This window comes from Stomoxys calcitrans, chromosome 2, assembly GCF_963082655.1.
Source record: "Stomoxys calcitrans chromosome 2, idStoCalc2.1, whole genome shotgun sequence".
NCBI classification, from domain to species: domain Eukaryota; kingdom Metazoa; phylum Arthropoda; class Insecta; order Diptera; family Muscidae; genus Stomoxys; species Stomoxys calcitrans.
The window spans coordinates 110,578,612-110,594,374 of NC_081553.1; the positions used below are offsets into that span (position 1 = coordinate 110,578,612).

Below are 15,763 nucleotides of genomic sequence, written 5' to 3' on the forward strand. Positions count from 1 at the left end.
CAGAGTTTGTTCGTTCATACGTCCATTCATTGAATAGACTTAAACTCAAAAGTGGAAAAAACTGAAACGCAGATTCAATATTTTCAACACTTTTGTGTCTGACAAATGGACTAATGAAAGTGTTTGTGGCGGTGTTGTACGTCTGTGCTGTTGCCTGTTGCTTGCTGGCTGACTAGATGGCTGTTGGGTTGGCAATCATGACTTTTTCGAGGACCCTGACGATGACGATGATGCTGCTCATGTTGATGTTGATATTGGTGGTGATAATCTCTGCCAGTTATAAATAGTAATTTATGACATTTTTACGAGCTGGTGGTTTAGATTTTAGGTTGACATAACATAAGTGGATGATATTTTTTTTACGACTATTTTATTTGACTAAGTCATGTCTTGGCTTTAGAATGTTTCCACTCTAATAAATAGCTATCAAATATGTGGAATAGGGAATCTACTCTTCGTTGGGATAGTCTGGCTTTCGAAAAGATCATATGTCATATTGTGGCTTAGAAAAAAATTCCTATAAAATGACTTCTTTGGGGTCATTAATGTCGTGAGGCATATGTTCGGAATATGTATGGTATTCTGTCTGAATCTAAGTTGGATTAATGATTTCGTTTATGTTAACATTGGAGAAGAATTTATCTTCAATTATTAAAAAAAAAAAACATACGAAATAAAGAATTTTATAATAATCCTTAAAAGTTTATTGCAGGGAGGAAAACTAAAAATGCTGCTGAAAGTAATGGTACATGTTTACTGTATTGATGTGAGTGAAGATAAATTCCGAATTTAACCAGTGGAGACACAAACCACTGACTTAACAGTCCTCTGTTACTGCCATTAGCAGAACACTGTTAAGGAACTTTGTAGGCCATTAATTAATAAAAAAAAAAGTATTTGTTCATAAAAAGGAAATTTCAAAACACAAAAAATCAAAAAATCAAAAAAAGATCTAGAAAATAATAAGGTGATCCAACATTAAAATTTAGTTCCCTCAATAACCGCAAGGTGTACTAACAAGATAAAGAAGATTGTAAAATTGATTGATCCACTGTGCACAAATGAAAAATAGTAAGGCGAGGAGACCGGTCTCAAATGAGAGCTAAGGAAGCCTAGTTTCTTATACATATGCACACATTTTCCAAATAATCGTCTAACTATCAAATTTTTGGCAAAAACTTGAAAAAATTACCCAAAGAACTAAAAAAGCAAATTTTGCGTGAACCACTGTGTGAAAATGGAAAATAGTAAGGGGATGAGACCGACATCAAACGACAGCTAGGGAAGCCTAGTTTCTCATACATATACCCACATTCTCCAAATAATCGTCTAACTATCGAATTTTTCAAAAAAATCTTGAAAAAATTCGTTACAAGACTTGAAAAATCTATTTTGCGTCAACCACTGTGCAAAAATGGAAAAAGTTGATACTTTGAAACCGGTCTCAAACGACAACTTATGAAGTCTAGTTTCTAATCCAAAAGGGCCTATATTCCAAATAATCGTCTAACTATCGAATTTTTCAAAAAAACCTGAAAAAATTCGCTACAAGACTTGAAAAATCTATTTTGCGTCAACCACTGTGCAAAAATGTAAAAAGTTGATACTTTGAAACCGGTCTCAAACGACAGCTTATGAGGTCTAGTTTTTAAAACAAAAAGGGCCTATATTCCAAATAATCGTCTAACTATCGAATTTTTGAGAAAAACTAGAAAAAATTCGATTGCAGGACAAAGATACAAAAAGAAGAAAGATGCAAAGACCTTGGAGGCCACCATAGCAGAGAGGTTAGCATGTCCGCCTTTGACGCTGAACACCTGGATTCGAATCCTGGCAGGATCATCAGAAAAAATGTTCACCGGTGGTTTTTCTCTCCTAATGCTGGCAACATTTGTGAGCTACTATGCCATGTAAAACTTCTCTCCAAAGAGGTGTCGCACTGCAGCACGCCGTTCGGATTCGGCTATAAAATGGAGGCCCCTTCTCATTGAGCTTAAACTTGAATTGGACTGTACTCATAGATATGTGAGAAGTTTGCCTCTGTTCCTTTGTGGAATGTTAATGGACAAAATTTGCAATTTTACACAGACATTATAGGAGTTTGTCTCACGTCATGCTTCCTCGGTCCCATGATTATCGTAGTGCTGTTCCGCGATTGAGCTCATTGAGCGATATGCCAATAATTACAATGGTTAGGATATTTGGAAAGCATGGGCAAAGATGTTTATCCTCCAGTCTTAAATAGTTTAGCTGGCAACCCATCGGTTCAGGCCGCCTTGTTCTTCTTTAGCGCGGATTACTGCTTCAGGGGTAGGTCAACCCGGTAGTCGAGTAAGTAACGTGTTGGATTACCAGTGGGGTGTCATGCGTTCGATTTCCCCAGAAGGCCTGGTCTAGTTTCTACTTTGGTATCACAATGGTCATTGCTTAGAGGGAGTGCTTAGAGTGTTTGAGAGATAAATACTTCGTAAAATTTATGGACCAGTTTGCATTGATGGAGAATAACGGAGTTATGTGAACCACGAACTCTATGACGACATTAGTATAGATAAACGCATCAAAATTCTACGGTTGCGTTGGCTAGGTCATGTTGTAGGAATGAATGAGGAAGTTTCAGCTACAAAGTCTTTTGAAAGCAAGCACAGTGGTACACGTATGCCAGGACAATCAAAACTCCGATGGAAAGATGAAGTGGTGAAAGACATATCGAAACTTGCCGTCTGAGATTGGAGGAGTAGCGCAGAATATCGAGGCGTTTGGAAATCTATACCAAGTTCGTTTAATGCGACTAATGATCTGTCATAAACAATTAAAGTAAAGTAAGTACTCTAACCTAACATAACCTAACCTACTGCTACGCGAACTTCATTCGGGCTAGTCGAGATGTATTCTAAACTGTCATCAAGGATTAGTTCTTGGGTGATACCCTAGCGACAAATAAAAGTAAAAGTGATAAGGTAAAGAAGAAGTGTAAGTCCCCAGATCAAATCTAGAGACTAGATAGGAAAATTAAGAGATATAAGAAGAGAGAAGGAACCTATCCGACAGAGCCAAATGTATGTGCATCGGAGGCGCCCAGGACTACGCGCATCTAAATGTTAACTTGGTGTACCCAACTAGTTGTAGGGTTTAATTTTCGAAACCATCCAATACAGGGTGGTTTCGGAAGTGAAATCTGAGAAGACTTCCATGATATAAAAAGCTTGTGCGGCAGCACATTTTGACAATAACAAAGCAAGTGCTAGATAGACTAATCTTCTTCGTCATCAAGACTGGTTTTTTAGTAATCAATTTGAGAGATTGCATGGTGCAACGACGTGTGGCCCATCGTACAGTAAACGTCTATAAATACTGTAATAGTGAACTCTACTTATCAACCTCAGCTTTTTCGTTCGGCATATGGCGGGCGAGCACCGACTCAAGACTGTTTATCCCCTCCACTATGTTTCTATGTTTAATACTTAACTTTCTCATATCCAAGGTCTTCAGTCCCGACACACTTTCACCATAGTAAGATGGTAAACTCCTTCTCGGTTTTCATTAGCGAATGTCGTAATAGAACCGACCTCTGCATAAAAAACCATAATCTCGCATAGTAGTTTCAGCGACATATCGATCTCGAGTCTCAGCGGTGTACCGCACTATGAAAACGGGGCGTAGGCTCGAAATACGGCCTTAATCCGAGGATAGTGCACTGTTCTGTAGTTTGGTGGACAGCGATGAAGAAAAAGTGCAACGTTAGGATTATACAAAGGTTCAAAGAACATGTTGTCTTGGCATAGGCGGAGCGATGAGGACCGCTCCTACTAGGCAATGGAATCTAGCCATGTCCGTCCGTCTGTCTGTCGAAAACACGCTATCTTTTGAAGAAGTAAAGCTAGCCGCTTGAAATTTTGCACATATACTTTTTATTAGTGTAGGCCAGTTGGGATTGTAAATGGGCCAAATCGGACCATGTTTAGATATAGCTGCCATATACACCGATCTTGGGTCTTGACTTCTAGAGCCCCTAGAGGGCGCAGTTCTCATCCGATCTGACTGAAAATTTGCACGTAGTGTTTTAGTATCACTTCCAACAACTGTGCTAAGTATAAATCAAATCGGTTCATAACCTAGTATAGCTGTCATATAAACCGATCTTGAATCTTGACTTCTTGAGCCAATAGAGCGCGCAATTCTCGTCCGATTTGGCTGAAATTTAGCATGAGGTTTTTTGTTATGACTTCCAATAACTGTGTTAAGTATGGTTCAAATCGGTACATAACCTGATATAGCTGCCACATAAACCGATCTTGAGTCTTGACTTCTTGAGCCTCTAGAGTGCGCAATTCTCATCCGATTGGAAAGAAATTTTGTACAACGGCTTCTCTCATGACTTTCAACATACGTGTCTAATATGGTCTTAATCGATCAATAGTTTGATACATCTCCCATATAAACCGATCTCCCGATTTTGCTCGTTGAGCCCCTACAAGGCGCATTCTTATCCAAATGAACTGAAGTATTACATAATGACTTCTACAATGTTCAGCATTCATTTATGGTCCGAATCGGACTATAACTTGATATAGCTCCAATTGCATAACAGTTCTTATTCAATATTCTCTGTTTGCCTAAAAAGCGATACTGCACAAAGAACTCGACAAATGCGATCCATGATGGAGGGTATATAAGATTCGGCCCGGCCGAACTTAGCACGCTCTTACTTGTTAGTTTTTAGAGCGCACAACAAGCCGATTACTGGCTTAGGTGTATGTCTATAGTGGCATGGGGCAGATTAATATGTTTTCAACCTAACCTAACCTAACCTATTGGCCTATTGGTATGTAAGGAAAGGGTGCAAAGGAAAATGTTGGATAGTTTTGTGGCCAGCATATAGTTCGACTATTCGAACTCGATTGAAGTTTATTTACAATACGTTACCCTTGTGTACCATACATACATAACGGTTACTTATCTACGTTCGTTTTCTTTTTTATCTTTAAAAATAAATAATTCTAGTCCTAAAGAGCAGTCTAGTCCTAAACAGCTGTCTAGTCCTAAAAAGCAGTCTAGTCCTAAACAGCTGTTTAGTCCTAAACAGCAGTATGGTCCTAACCAGCTGCCTAGTCCTAAACAGCAGTCTAGTCCTAAAATGCTGTCTAGTCCTAAACAGCAGTCTAGTCCTAAGCAGCTGTCTAGTCCTAAACAGCCGTCTAGCCCTAAATAGCTGTCTAGTCCTAAACAGCTGTCTAGTCCTAAACAGCTGTCTAGTCCTAAACAGCTGTCTAGTCCTAAACAGCAGTCTAGCCCAAAACAGCTGTCTAGTCCTAAACGGCTATCTAGTCCTAAACAGCTGTCTATTCCTAAACAGCTGTCTAGTCCTAAACAGCTGTCTAGTCCTAAACAGCTGTCTAGTCCTAAACAGCTGTCTAGTCCTAAACAGCTGTCTAGTCCTAAACAGCTGTCTAGTCCTAAACAGCTGTATAGTCCTAAACAGCTGTCTAGTCCTAAAAAGCAATCTAGTCCTAAACAGCTTTCTAGTCCTAAACAGCTGTCTAGTCCTAAATAGCTATCTAGTCCTAAACAGCAGTCTAGTCCTAAACAGCTGTCTAGTCCTAAACAGCTGTCTAGTCCTAAACAGCTGTCTAGTCCTAAACAGCAGTCTAGTCCTAAAAAGCAGTCTAGTCCTAAACAGCTGTCTAGTCCTAAATAGCTGTCTAGTCCTAAACTGCAGTCTAGTCTTAAACAGCTTTCTAGTCCTAAACAACAGAATAGTCCTAAACAGCAGTCTTGTCCTAAACAGCTGCCTAGTCCTAAACAGCTATCTAGTCCTTAACAGCTGTCTAGTCCTAAACAGCTGTCTAGTCCTAAACAGCTGTCAAGTCCTAAACTGCTGTCTAGTCCTAAACAGCTGTCTAGTACTAAACAGCTGTCTAGTCCTAGACTGCTGTCTAGTCCTAAACAGTTGTCTAGTCCTAAAAAGCAGTCTAGTCCTAAACAGCTGTCTAGTCCTAGACAGCTGTCTAGTCCTAAACAGTTGTCTTGTCCTAAAAAGCAGTCTAGCCCTAAACACCTTTCTAGTCCTAAACAGCAGTCTAGGCCTAAACAGCTTTCTAGTCCTAAACAGCTGACTAGTCCTAAACAGCTGTCTAGTCCTAAACAGCTGTCTAGTCCTAAACAGCTCATTCCTTCCAGGGTATACTTAGGAAGTTATCGATCATCTCGATAACACCACACGTGTCTCTTCTAACATCTTTGGCGTATTCTGATTTTTTGTATTTAACTAAAGCTTTGTCAGTCAACTTTTTTTAACCAATCCTTTACCCATCTAACAAAACCAAATCTTCCTCTTACCTATTGGTCGTTTGCCAACTGTTTTGCGGAAGCTCATCCCCAGTCTTAACAAGATGTCTCCCAACCTATGGCTGGCATATGCGAACACTTAAAACTTCTAAGTACTACATCAAACTGTCTGTTGGTCTAATCAAACTTGGCAGCCAACCAATTGGTATGAATCATGGAGCTACTCAGCGTAAACTATTTTCCAAGTTGGTTGTGATGCCACATAGCCGGGAGTTGAAATGTGTACCCCGCTATATGATGTGATGCAGCTAAATTCCCACATTAATATTCTTGGCACATCGGGCATAGAAGAATAGTCAAGTTAATTTTTTTTTGTCATTTTTATTTTTTAATTTTTTGTGCATAAAAAAAAATATCAAACTGCACGCACTGAGACTCACATGCAACGATCGACACATGTGATGGTTTTAGAATTATGTTTCAAGTGACAGACCAACAAAAACAAAAACCAACCAATGGAAGAGAAAAACGTAAGAAATATTCAAAACAGCGAACCAAGAATGGCAAAAAAAAGAGTCATGCTCGTATAGAAATAATAATTAACATATGGAACGTATAAATATAGTGCCAAGATCCTTATATGGCTTTCAAATGACACACACACGAGAGAAGAAAAAAGGAACGATGACACGTTGGATGGCCAGCAAACAAAAAAAAAGCTGCATTAAAATCACTATGCCTACCTTTATGGAATATGAGGATATTTTTTTTTTTTTAAACAAAATTTCCAATTTGGGCTCAGCACACAAGTCATCTCTTTTGGAGCCAGGGACGATTGGATAAAATGACTCGATGGCTAGCTATGGTAGATGGATGGATGCCAAGGCAATGAAATTGAATACTTAAACCACCTTAGGCCTTAGTCATCCGGTAAAATGATATTCAAGGATTAATTGGCTACTTTTTGGTTTGAAGATTTTTCGAAAGGATAACATCTTGCGTCTGGCAAGACAATATATATTTTTTTTTTAATCACTCTTGCTGAACATACGCCCAAAGGAAAAGTTTAGTGAACCTTTTGGGTCTGTGTGGTATTAAAGATTTTTTCTTTAAAATTAATTTGTAACTTAATCTATGCATATAACACGTATACTAAGAAAGTTCAAAATACCTTAAGCAAGAGCAGACTGAGAGAACGTCGAAACTGCGGTCAAATTGCTTCCCCTAAGGTTTCTAGAAAATTTGATCTCTTTTGCTTTTTCAAGAAAAAAAAATATTTTTTTTAGTTTGTCGTCTGTTAAAGTTTAAAGACTTTAGCAATCAGACAGGTCATAATGGAAATTTTTCATCCAATTCAGGATAATGAGTTGCAAATGACGACTACTTTAAGGCGATGAACCAAAGGTTTAATGAGCTCTGTTTCATATAACCTACACAATTTTAGGTTTTTATACCGTCTGGCATAGAATGTCGGTACACTGAAAAAAAGTTGTCCCAAAATTTAAGATTGTTTTCTTATTTGTCGGATTTTACAATTGCAACGAACATTTCCTATTTAGCAACGGACATAACGTTTACAAGATACCGGCACTTGGGTGCGGCACTATACCAGATATGAACCAACTTAGACGAGTGGCATGGAAAACGAACTTAGATTTATTTTCGATGTTACTTTTTTTGTATTTAGAGCGCACAACAAGCTAGTTGGCTTAGGTATAAGTCCATAGTGACATGGTCGGATTAATATCTGCACCCTCTTTTCAAGCCAAGCTAACGGACATAATCATCCGTTTGAAATTTGGTTGCTGATTGATTCTTGTTTTACTTCATAGATGACTGTCCAATTATTATTTTTTTAAACTTAGCTTCTTAAAATACAAATATTAAACGTTTATAGATGCTCCTATTTGTAAGGCTATTTTACATCTTAAACTACGGTTCGATGTTGTCTTGTCCCAATGTCAATTTTCTAGCTTTCAACGATATTTCGACCTTCATTTAAAATTTTAGTCTTTAATAACAAAACGCAAAGTTAAAGATTTACTCATTTTAAATAAAAAAAAATTGTTAGTTTAAGGAAAATATTTTTCATTTAAAGAAATTATTCCTTAGGTTAGGTTAGGTCAGGTTGAAAAGAGGGTGCAGATATTAATCCGCCCCATGCCACTATGGACATACACCTAAGCCAGTAATCGGCTTGTTGTGCGCTCTAAAAACTATAAAGTAACCTCTAAAAAAAATTTTTCAGTTAGGAATTCCGTGCTACTTACAAATCCCTTAATTGTTTTCAATACCACTCCCCTAAGTTGGTTCATGTCTGATATAGTGTCTCCACCTAAGTATCGGTATCTGTTGGACGCCAAAGCCGGGCAATGACAAAGGAAATGCTCCAACGTCTCATCATCTTCCCCGCATGCCCTACACATGCTATCACTTGCCGCACCGATTTTACATATGTGAGCTCGTAGTTCTGTGTCCCGTTATGATACCAATAGCTATACCGACCTCCTTCTTACTTCCTTTCAGTAATAGCCTCGTCTTCTCACGATCTGGATTACCCCCATAGGATTTACCCCATCCTACCGAACGTTTCGCTGTTCCACAGGGTTGCATGCGCATTCGTCGCCCACTCCCTTAACTCGGACTGTGTCGCCCCTAAAGGCTTCGAGTTAACCAAGTTCATTGACGGCAGTCCTCTGGCCTTCACCGCCAAATCATCTGCCCTTTCATTTCCCCTTACTCCGTTATGGCCCGGCACCCAAACGATGCGGATATTACCATCCTCAGAGAAGGCGTTAATCTCCTTCTTACACTGCAAGACTGTTCGTGAACTTACCATCCTGGTTGTTATTGCGCTTATGGCAACTTTACTGTCGGTAAAGATATTCATACTCGACGTTCTCGCGTTAGCACCACACCACTTCACGCATTCTGTGATCGCCCAGATATCCGTCTGCAAAACCGTATTATGGTCAGGCAGTCTAAAACGGATCTCAGTCCCTGGGTTCTCAATGTAAACCACCAGGCCCACTCCATCCTCTAGCTTTGATTCATCCGTGTAACATGATCCTCCGGATGGCAATACGAGGGTTCCGTCAATCCAAGACTGTGCCGATGGCAGCAGTGCCTCGCACTCGACTTCAAGGTTCATCTCAGATATCCGATCGAAAACCTCTTCCCTTCCTTCCAGGCTTCCTATCGTCGCCGCGGTTAAACCGCGATGGTATGAGCTGCTCCCATCCTCAATCCATTCTCCCATCGCCTTAAGTCTCATAGCCGCAGTGGCTGCCTCAAACTTAATCTGTATGTCAATGGGTTAGATATCTAGAATAGTCTCCAGTGGTCTAGTGGGAGTGGTCCTCATCGCTCCGCCTATGTCAAGACCACATGTTCTCTGAACCTGTTGTATAGTCCTTATGTTGCATTTTTTCCCCAAAGCTGTCCACCAAACTTCTGTAGAGCCAGTGGACTATCCTCGGATTCAGGCCCCATTTCGAACCTACGGCCCGTCTACATAGTGCCCAACATCTATGAGCCTTCTCAGTACGTTCCTGAATGTGACATTTCCATTTCAGTTTCCTGTCCCAGATCGCACTTAAGTATTTGACCTTGTCAGATATCAAATCGTTATGCTTTAAATAAAACAAAAAATGGTTGTTGTTGTTTTCGCACATTTAAATACCTACTGCCTGGCCATTTGTGTGTTGCTCTAATGATTTTTTCATTGGACATACAGCGGTCAAAAAAAGTATTCATCATTAGCAAAATTGATAATAAATTCACTTATTTTGGGTAATTGCAGAAAATTTAAAGTAAACAAATAATGCAGTTTTATGCAATAGTTTATTTTTCGTAATATGTTTTAAAATAAATTCAAAAAATAAATTTAATTAGCGCAAAAAATGCAATTTTATATAATAACACCAAAAACAGAACAAAAAAAGTATTCATCATTGATGTGCTATCATCAAAGTCAAATTCAAATATTATTTGGGAATCCCCCTTTTCTGTTTTATTTAGTAAAGGAGGCTTTGCCCTTGACAGCAAATATTTCATTTCATTGAAAATATAGTTTTTGTCAAAATGGGTCGTAAGCAAAACGAGGTTTCTGATGAGGTAAAAGTTTTGATAATAAAACACCACAGGAATGGTTTAACTCAAAAAACTATCAGTGAAATATTAAATAGACCACGATCTACTATACAATCCATCATCAGAAAGTGGACAGAAACGAAAACTGTTGACAATAAACCAAGATCTGGTCGACCAAAAGCACTTTCAGTTGGAGATGTGCGTTGGCTAGTGCGGCAAGTTCAGAAAACTCCGAAGACAAATGCGACCATTCTTCGTAAAAACACTATGGAATATTTAGGGAAGGAAGTTACTACACAAACAATTCGAAATACACTCAAAAGGCATAGTTACAGAGGAAGAACTGCACGTAAGAAGCCATTTATAAATAAAATAAACCGAGTGAAAAGGCTAAACTTCGCAAAAATGTATGTAAAACAGCCCGAATCATTTTGGAAAACAGTCATTTTTGCAGACGAGAGCAAGTTTAATCTTTTTGGGTGCGATGGAAAGGTCATAGTGTACAGAAAACCAAATACAGAGCTTGAAGAACGAAACACAGTTGCTACTGTAAAACATGGTGGAGGTGGTTTAATGGTTTGGGGGTGTATGGCGGCTTCAGGAGCGGGAAATCTTGAAATTATTAATGGAGTAATGGATCATAAGTATTACATTGACATTTTAAAGAGGAATTTAAAAGATAGTGCTGTAAAACTTGGGCTTGGTAATAACTTTCAATATTATCAAGATAATGACCCCAAACATTCTGCTTTAAATACCAAGATGTGGATGCTGTATAACTGCCCCAAAGTCATTAAAACTCCTCCTCAAAGTCCCGACTTGAACCCAATTGAACATCTTTGGGAACATCTCGAACGCAAATTGAGAACGCCCAATTTTTCGAGCAAGAGTCAAATGCAACAGGTGATAATGGAGGAATGGACTAATATAGACCAAAATATAACCGCTAAATTAGTCCAATCGATGTCAAACCGTTTAAAAGAAGTTATAAGACGCGGTGGTCGAATAACAAAGTATTAATTTTTTTAAATTATGTTATTTATTTTTATGTTTTTTTGCAATGATGAATACTTTTTTTGTTTAATTTTTTGTGTTCAGCTGTAAAATGGCCCTTTTTGTTCCAATAAATACTATTTTTTTCTTTAAAAACAATGAAATTGTGTACATATATATCACACAAGCACTACTGCATCATTAGTTTAATATGTTTTTATTCCAATTGTCTTTTGTAGACTTATTAAAAAAAAAAACATTGAATGATGAATACTTTTTTTGACCGCTGTACCAGCATTTTTGTACCGAAAATTTAAAAATTGTCACTATCGGAGTTTACCATCCTCACTGCCGGCACGGAATAGCTGTGAGCACCGCACAGGCTGGAACAATGAGGTCCAATCTGTGTGATGTTTATTACTGTCACGAAAAGCTTAGCTGCGAGCAACCGGGCGGATCCACAGGTAGCGGATAGTGGAATGCTCCATACGGAGTAGCTGCAACGGCAGTTGCAGACAATCAGCGGTATCGAGCAGAGAGTCTCAGTGAGAGGCCGAGCGGCACTTGCACAAATACTGAGTGCTAATGATGCCCGATATGACAAGGCGAGTTATAAGCGCCTTTAAATAACCAATGGCCAGTCTGTTCCCGCGGCGATCGGTCTTTGAGATCGAAACGAGCTTGACGAGGATTGCCACGTCCACATGAAAATGTGGCTACAATAACAAATACTCACCCTTTCTCTCTAGTAGGAGAGTCACAAGAGAACAATTATTGATCGATTACACTAATAATCGTTTCGGAAGGTCTGTTTACCGCAGACGAAGCTGCTGAAGGGTTTCGCAATAAACAAAGTTAGTTACGTTCAATAATGCTTTGTTTATGGCTAACGTTTGATGCGTTGAAGCGAAACGTTACCAACGTTGTATATTTTGAGTGTAGAGACGAGAGAGGATGAGAAGAAAAGAGAATGGAGCAAACGGCTGGGCCATATGTGACATGTATTAACATGCTTGGGAGGGTCTCTAGACCGCATCTAGCTATGTTTAGAGATGGGTTTCTACCGGGTAAATTCCCAATTCGTGGATATTTATTGGGTGTTTGCCCAATAAACAACTTTTATTATTTAAAGTTTTCCAGATATTTTGACAATTGAAAATATTTGGATAATTTCTTATTCGTTGCATATTAAATCAGACTAAAGTCATATATAGCCGCTCGTTTAGTTAAAATTAAAAAAATGGAATGCAGCTTTTATGTTTTCAGCTACATATATTTAAATATGGTAAAGTCTGTACCACCTTTGCCAGGAATGAGCAGGGGTCTACCAAATCTTACTGCTCCGAATTTCGTCGCAATTAGATTAAAAATTTTACTTTTATGGGCTCAATACTTTATATAGGAAGATCAGTCTATATGACTGCTTTATCTGATCTGGGCCACATTTGACCATTTGAAAGATGTAGGAGTCTACCGAAACTCACTCCTAAAAACTTCATCTGCACCACATTTCTACCAAAACTCACTGCGCCAAATTTCATCGAAATCGGAAGAAAAATTAGCAATTTATTGGCTCAAGACTTTAAGTCGGGAGAACGGTCTATATAGCGGCTATATATAACTATAGTGCATCAGAAATTCAGGTTTATATACAAAGAATATCATATACAGAAATCAACCAAAATTATTTGGAAAATTTTTTATAATGCCAATATATATGACAAATTATAAATATCCGGCTTTTGGGTATATATGAGTAAATATCCGGGTATTTACCCAATTTACCGGGTAAATACCTTTTGGTTATTTACCCATCGCCCATCTCTAGCTATGTGACCATTTAAGGTTTTTGCAAACCAGGACCCTATCGATTTTATTTAAAAGAGAGTAAATGCATTTTTAATAAAACTTAGAATGAACTTTAATCAAATATACTTTTTTTACGCTTTTTTCTAAAGCAAGCTAAAAGTAACAGCTGATAACTGACAGAAGAAAGAATGCAATTACAGAGTCACAAGCTGTGAAAAAATTTGTCAACGCCGCCTATATGAAAAATCCGCAATTGCTTTTAGGGCAATCCAATATGTCCTCTGTCACAACAATCACGCCCAGTCCATGTATTTAAGGATGTTTCAAATCGATTATCTAGGTCAAAGAAGATCCGCCTCCCTAACTTAGAATGTCATTACTCCTGGAGTTCGGGCTTTGAGCACAGCAAGTGCTTGATTCTCAGCAATTCATCTCCAAAGAAATCATTATACATGATTCCCAAGTGGATTGTTATAAGGTTGTTATATAGTCTATGGAGCCATACGCCGCCCAACGAGTAATTCATTCGGCATTTTACGGCTATATCAGCACAGAGATTTTTCGTAATTCGGAAACCATATATGGATTCCCATATCACCATCACCACCGTGCTGGTCTCCTATTCTTCTATATTCAACAAATGACACGTATGTGAGAATGGCAACCTGTTTGCCCTTTGAAGTATATACGTCCGTCTTCTCATTCCTTTGCATTTTGTCCAGGAACTCAAGATAGAATTGTGTCACGCGCTAGGAGTTTATTCATGGATTTTATACATTCTGTCAGGCATTTGCACTTCACCCCATGCAAAGATTCAAGCGGCCAGCTTTACGCGTTTGGCTGCTATCGTGATTTCAACAGACGGACATGGCTAGATCCACTCAGAATGTCAAGACAATCCAGAATATATATACTTGATGGGGTAGCAGATCATTATTTCGATGTGTTACAAAAGGAATGACTAGGTTAGTATACCTCCATTCTATGGTGGGGGGTAAAAAAATACGATTTATTTTCTAATGTTTTATAGATTTGAAACATAATTATTCTTGAGATTAATAAAAACAAAAGTTTCAGATAAACATTAACGAATTCAAAACAGACACTTTTTTTTTATCTCAATGACAATGTCAGTCAGCTATAAAATCTCAAAACAACACTCTTGTCAATAAAATGTTAATGACATTTCAACCACCATACGTGACAACAATAATGAACTAAGCTAAATATGTAAAAAAAAAAAAATAAAATAAATAAAAATAATCAATAAAAACAAAAACTTACCTCTATCAGATTGGATAAAAATGTAACTTTGCGATTCTTTTTAAGACGCATTGTGCTCGTTGTTGCAATGGAAGACGACAATAAGGACGAGGCCGAGGATAACAAAGTTGATGATGTGGATGATGATAAATTATGGCTACTATTATCACAATTGTTGGTTGCAATGTTGCTGTTGTTGCTCTTATTGATAAAATAATTGGTGGGGAAGCTTAAAATATCACTAAAATTGGCTGGGCCCGAATGATGGTGATGGTGGTGATGAGAAGAGTGATGCGCTTTCTCATAGAATGCTGTTGCTGATGTTGTGGGCAACATAAATTTTGTGGTGGGAGGTAATTCAGGAGTTTTACAAATGCCCAATTCCATATTTAGCTGAAGACATCTAAAACGAAAAAGAAATAAAAACTTATTAATAATTTTTTCCATACAGCGGTCAAAAAAAGTATTCATCATTCAATGTTTTTTTTTTAATAAGTCTACAAAAGACAATTGGAATAAAAACATATTAAACTAATGATGCAGTAGTGCTTGTGTGATATATATGTACACAATTTCATTGTTTTTAAAGAAAAAAATAGTATTTATTGGAACAAAAAGGGCCATTTTACAGCTGAACACAAAAAATTAAACAAAAAAAGTATTCATCATTGCAAAAAAACAAAAAAATATATAACATAATTTAAAAAAATTAATACTTTGTTATTCGACCACCGCGTCTTATAACTTCTTTTAAACGGTTTGACATCGATTGGACTAATTTAGCGGTTATATTTTGGTCTATATTAGTCCATTCCTCCATTATCACCTGTTGCATTTGACTCTTGCTCGAAAAATTGCGCGTTCTCAATTTGCGTTCGAGATGTTCCCAAAGATGTTCAATTGGGTTCAAGTCGGGACTTTGAGGAAGAGTTTTAATGACTTTGGGGCAGTTATACAGCATCCACATCTTGGTATTTAAAGCAGAATGTTTGGGGTCATTATCTTGATAATATTGAAAGTTATTACCAAGCCCAAGTTTTATAAATTCCTCTTTAAAATGTCAATGTAATACTTATGATCCATTACTCCATTAATAATTTCAAGATTTCCCGCTCCTGAAGCCGCCATACACCCCCAAACCATTAAACCACCTCCACCATGTTTTACAGTAGCAACTGTGTTTCGTTCTTCAAGCTCTGTATTTGGTTTTCTGTACACTATGACCTTTCCATCGCACCCAAAAAGATTAAACTTGCTCTCGTCTGCAAAAATGACTGTTTTCCAAAATGATTCGGGCTGTTTTACATACATTTTTGCGAAG

The 15,763-nt window shown here is 37.9% G+C and overlaps 1 protein-coding gene across 1 annotated transcript; it reads left to right on the forward strand.

The window, feature by feature from the left end:
- Positions 1-221: 221 nt before the first annotated feature.
- LOC106082785 (uncharacterized) lies at positions 222-5,551 on the forward strand. Its single transcript, XM_059361588.1, has 3 exons — positions 222-286; positions 5,002-5,193; positions 5,236-5,551. Exons 1-3 carry the CDS (start codon positions 222-224, stop codon positions 5,549-5,551), a joined length of 573 nt encoding a protein of 190 aa, XP_059217571.1.
- Positions 5,552-15,763: the final 10,212 nt, after the last annotated feature.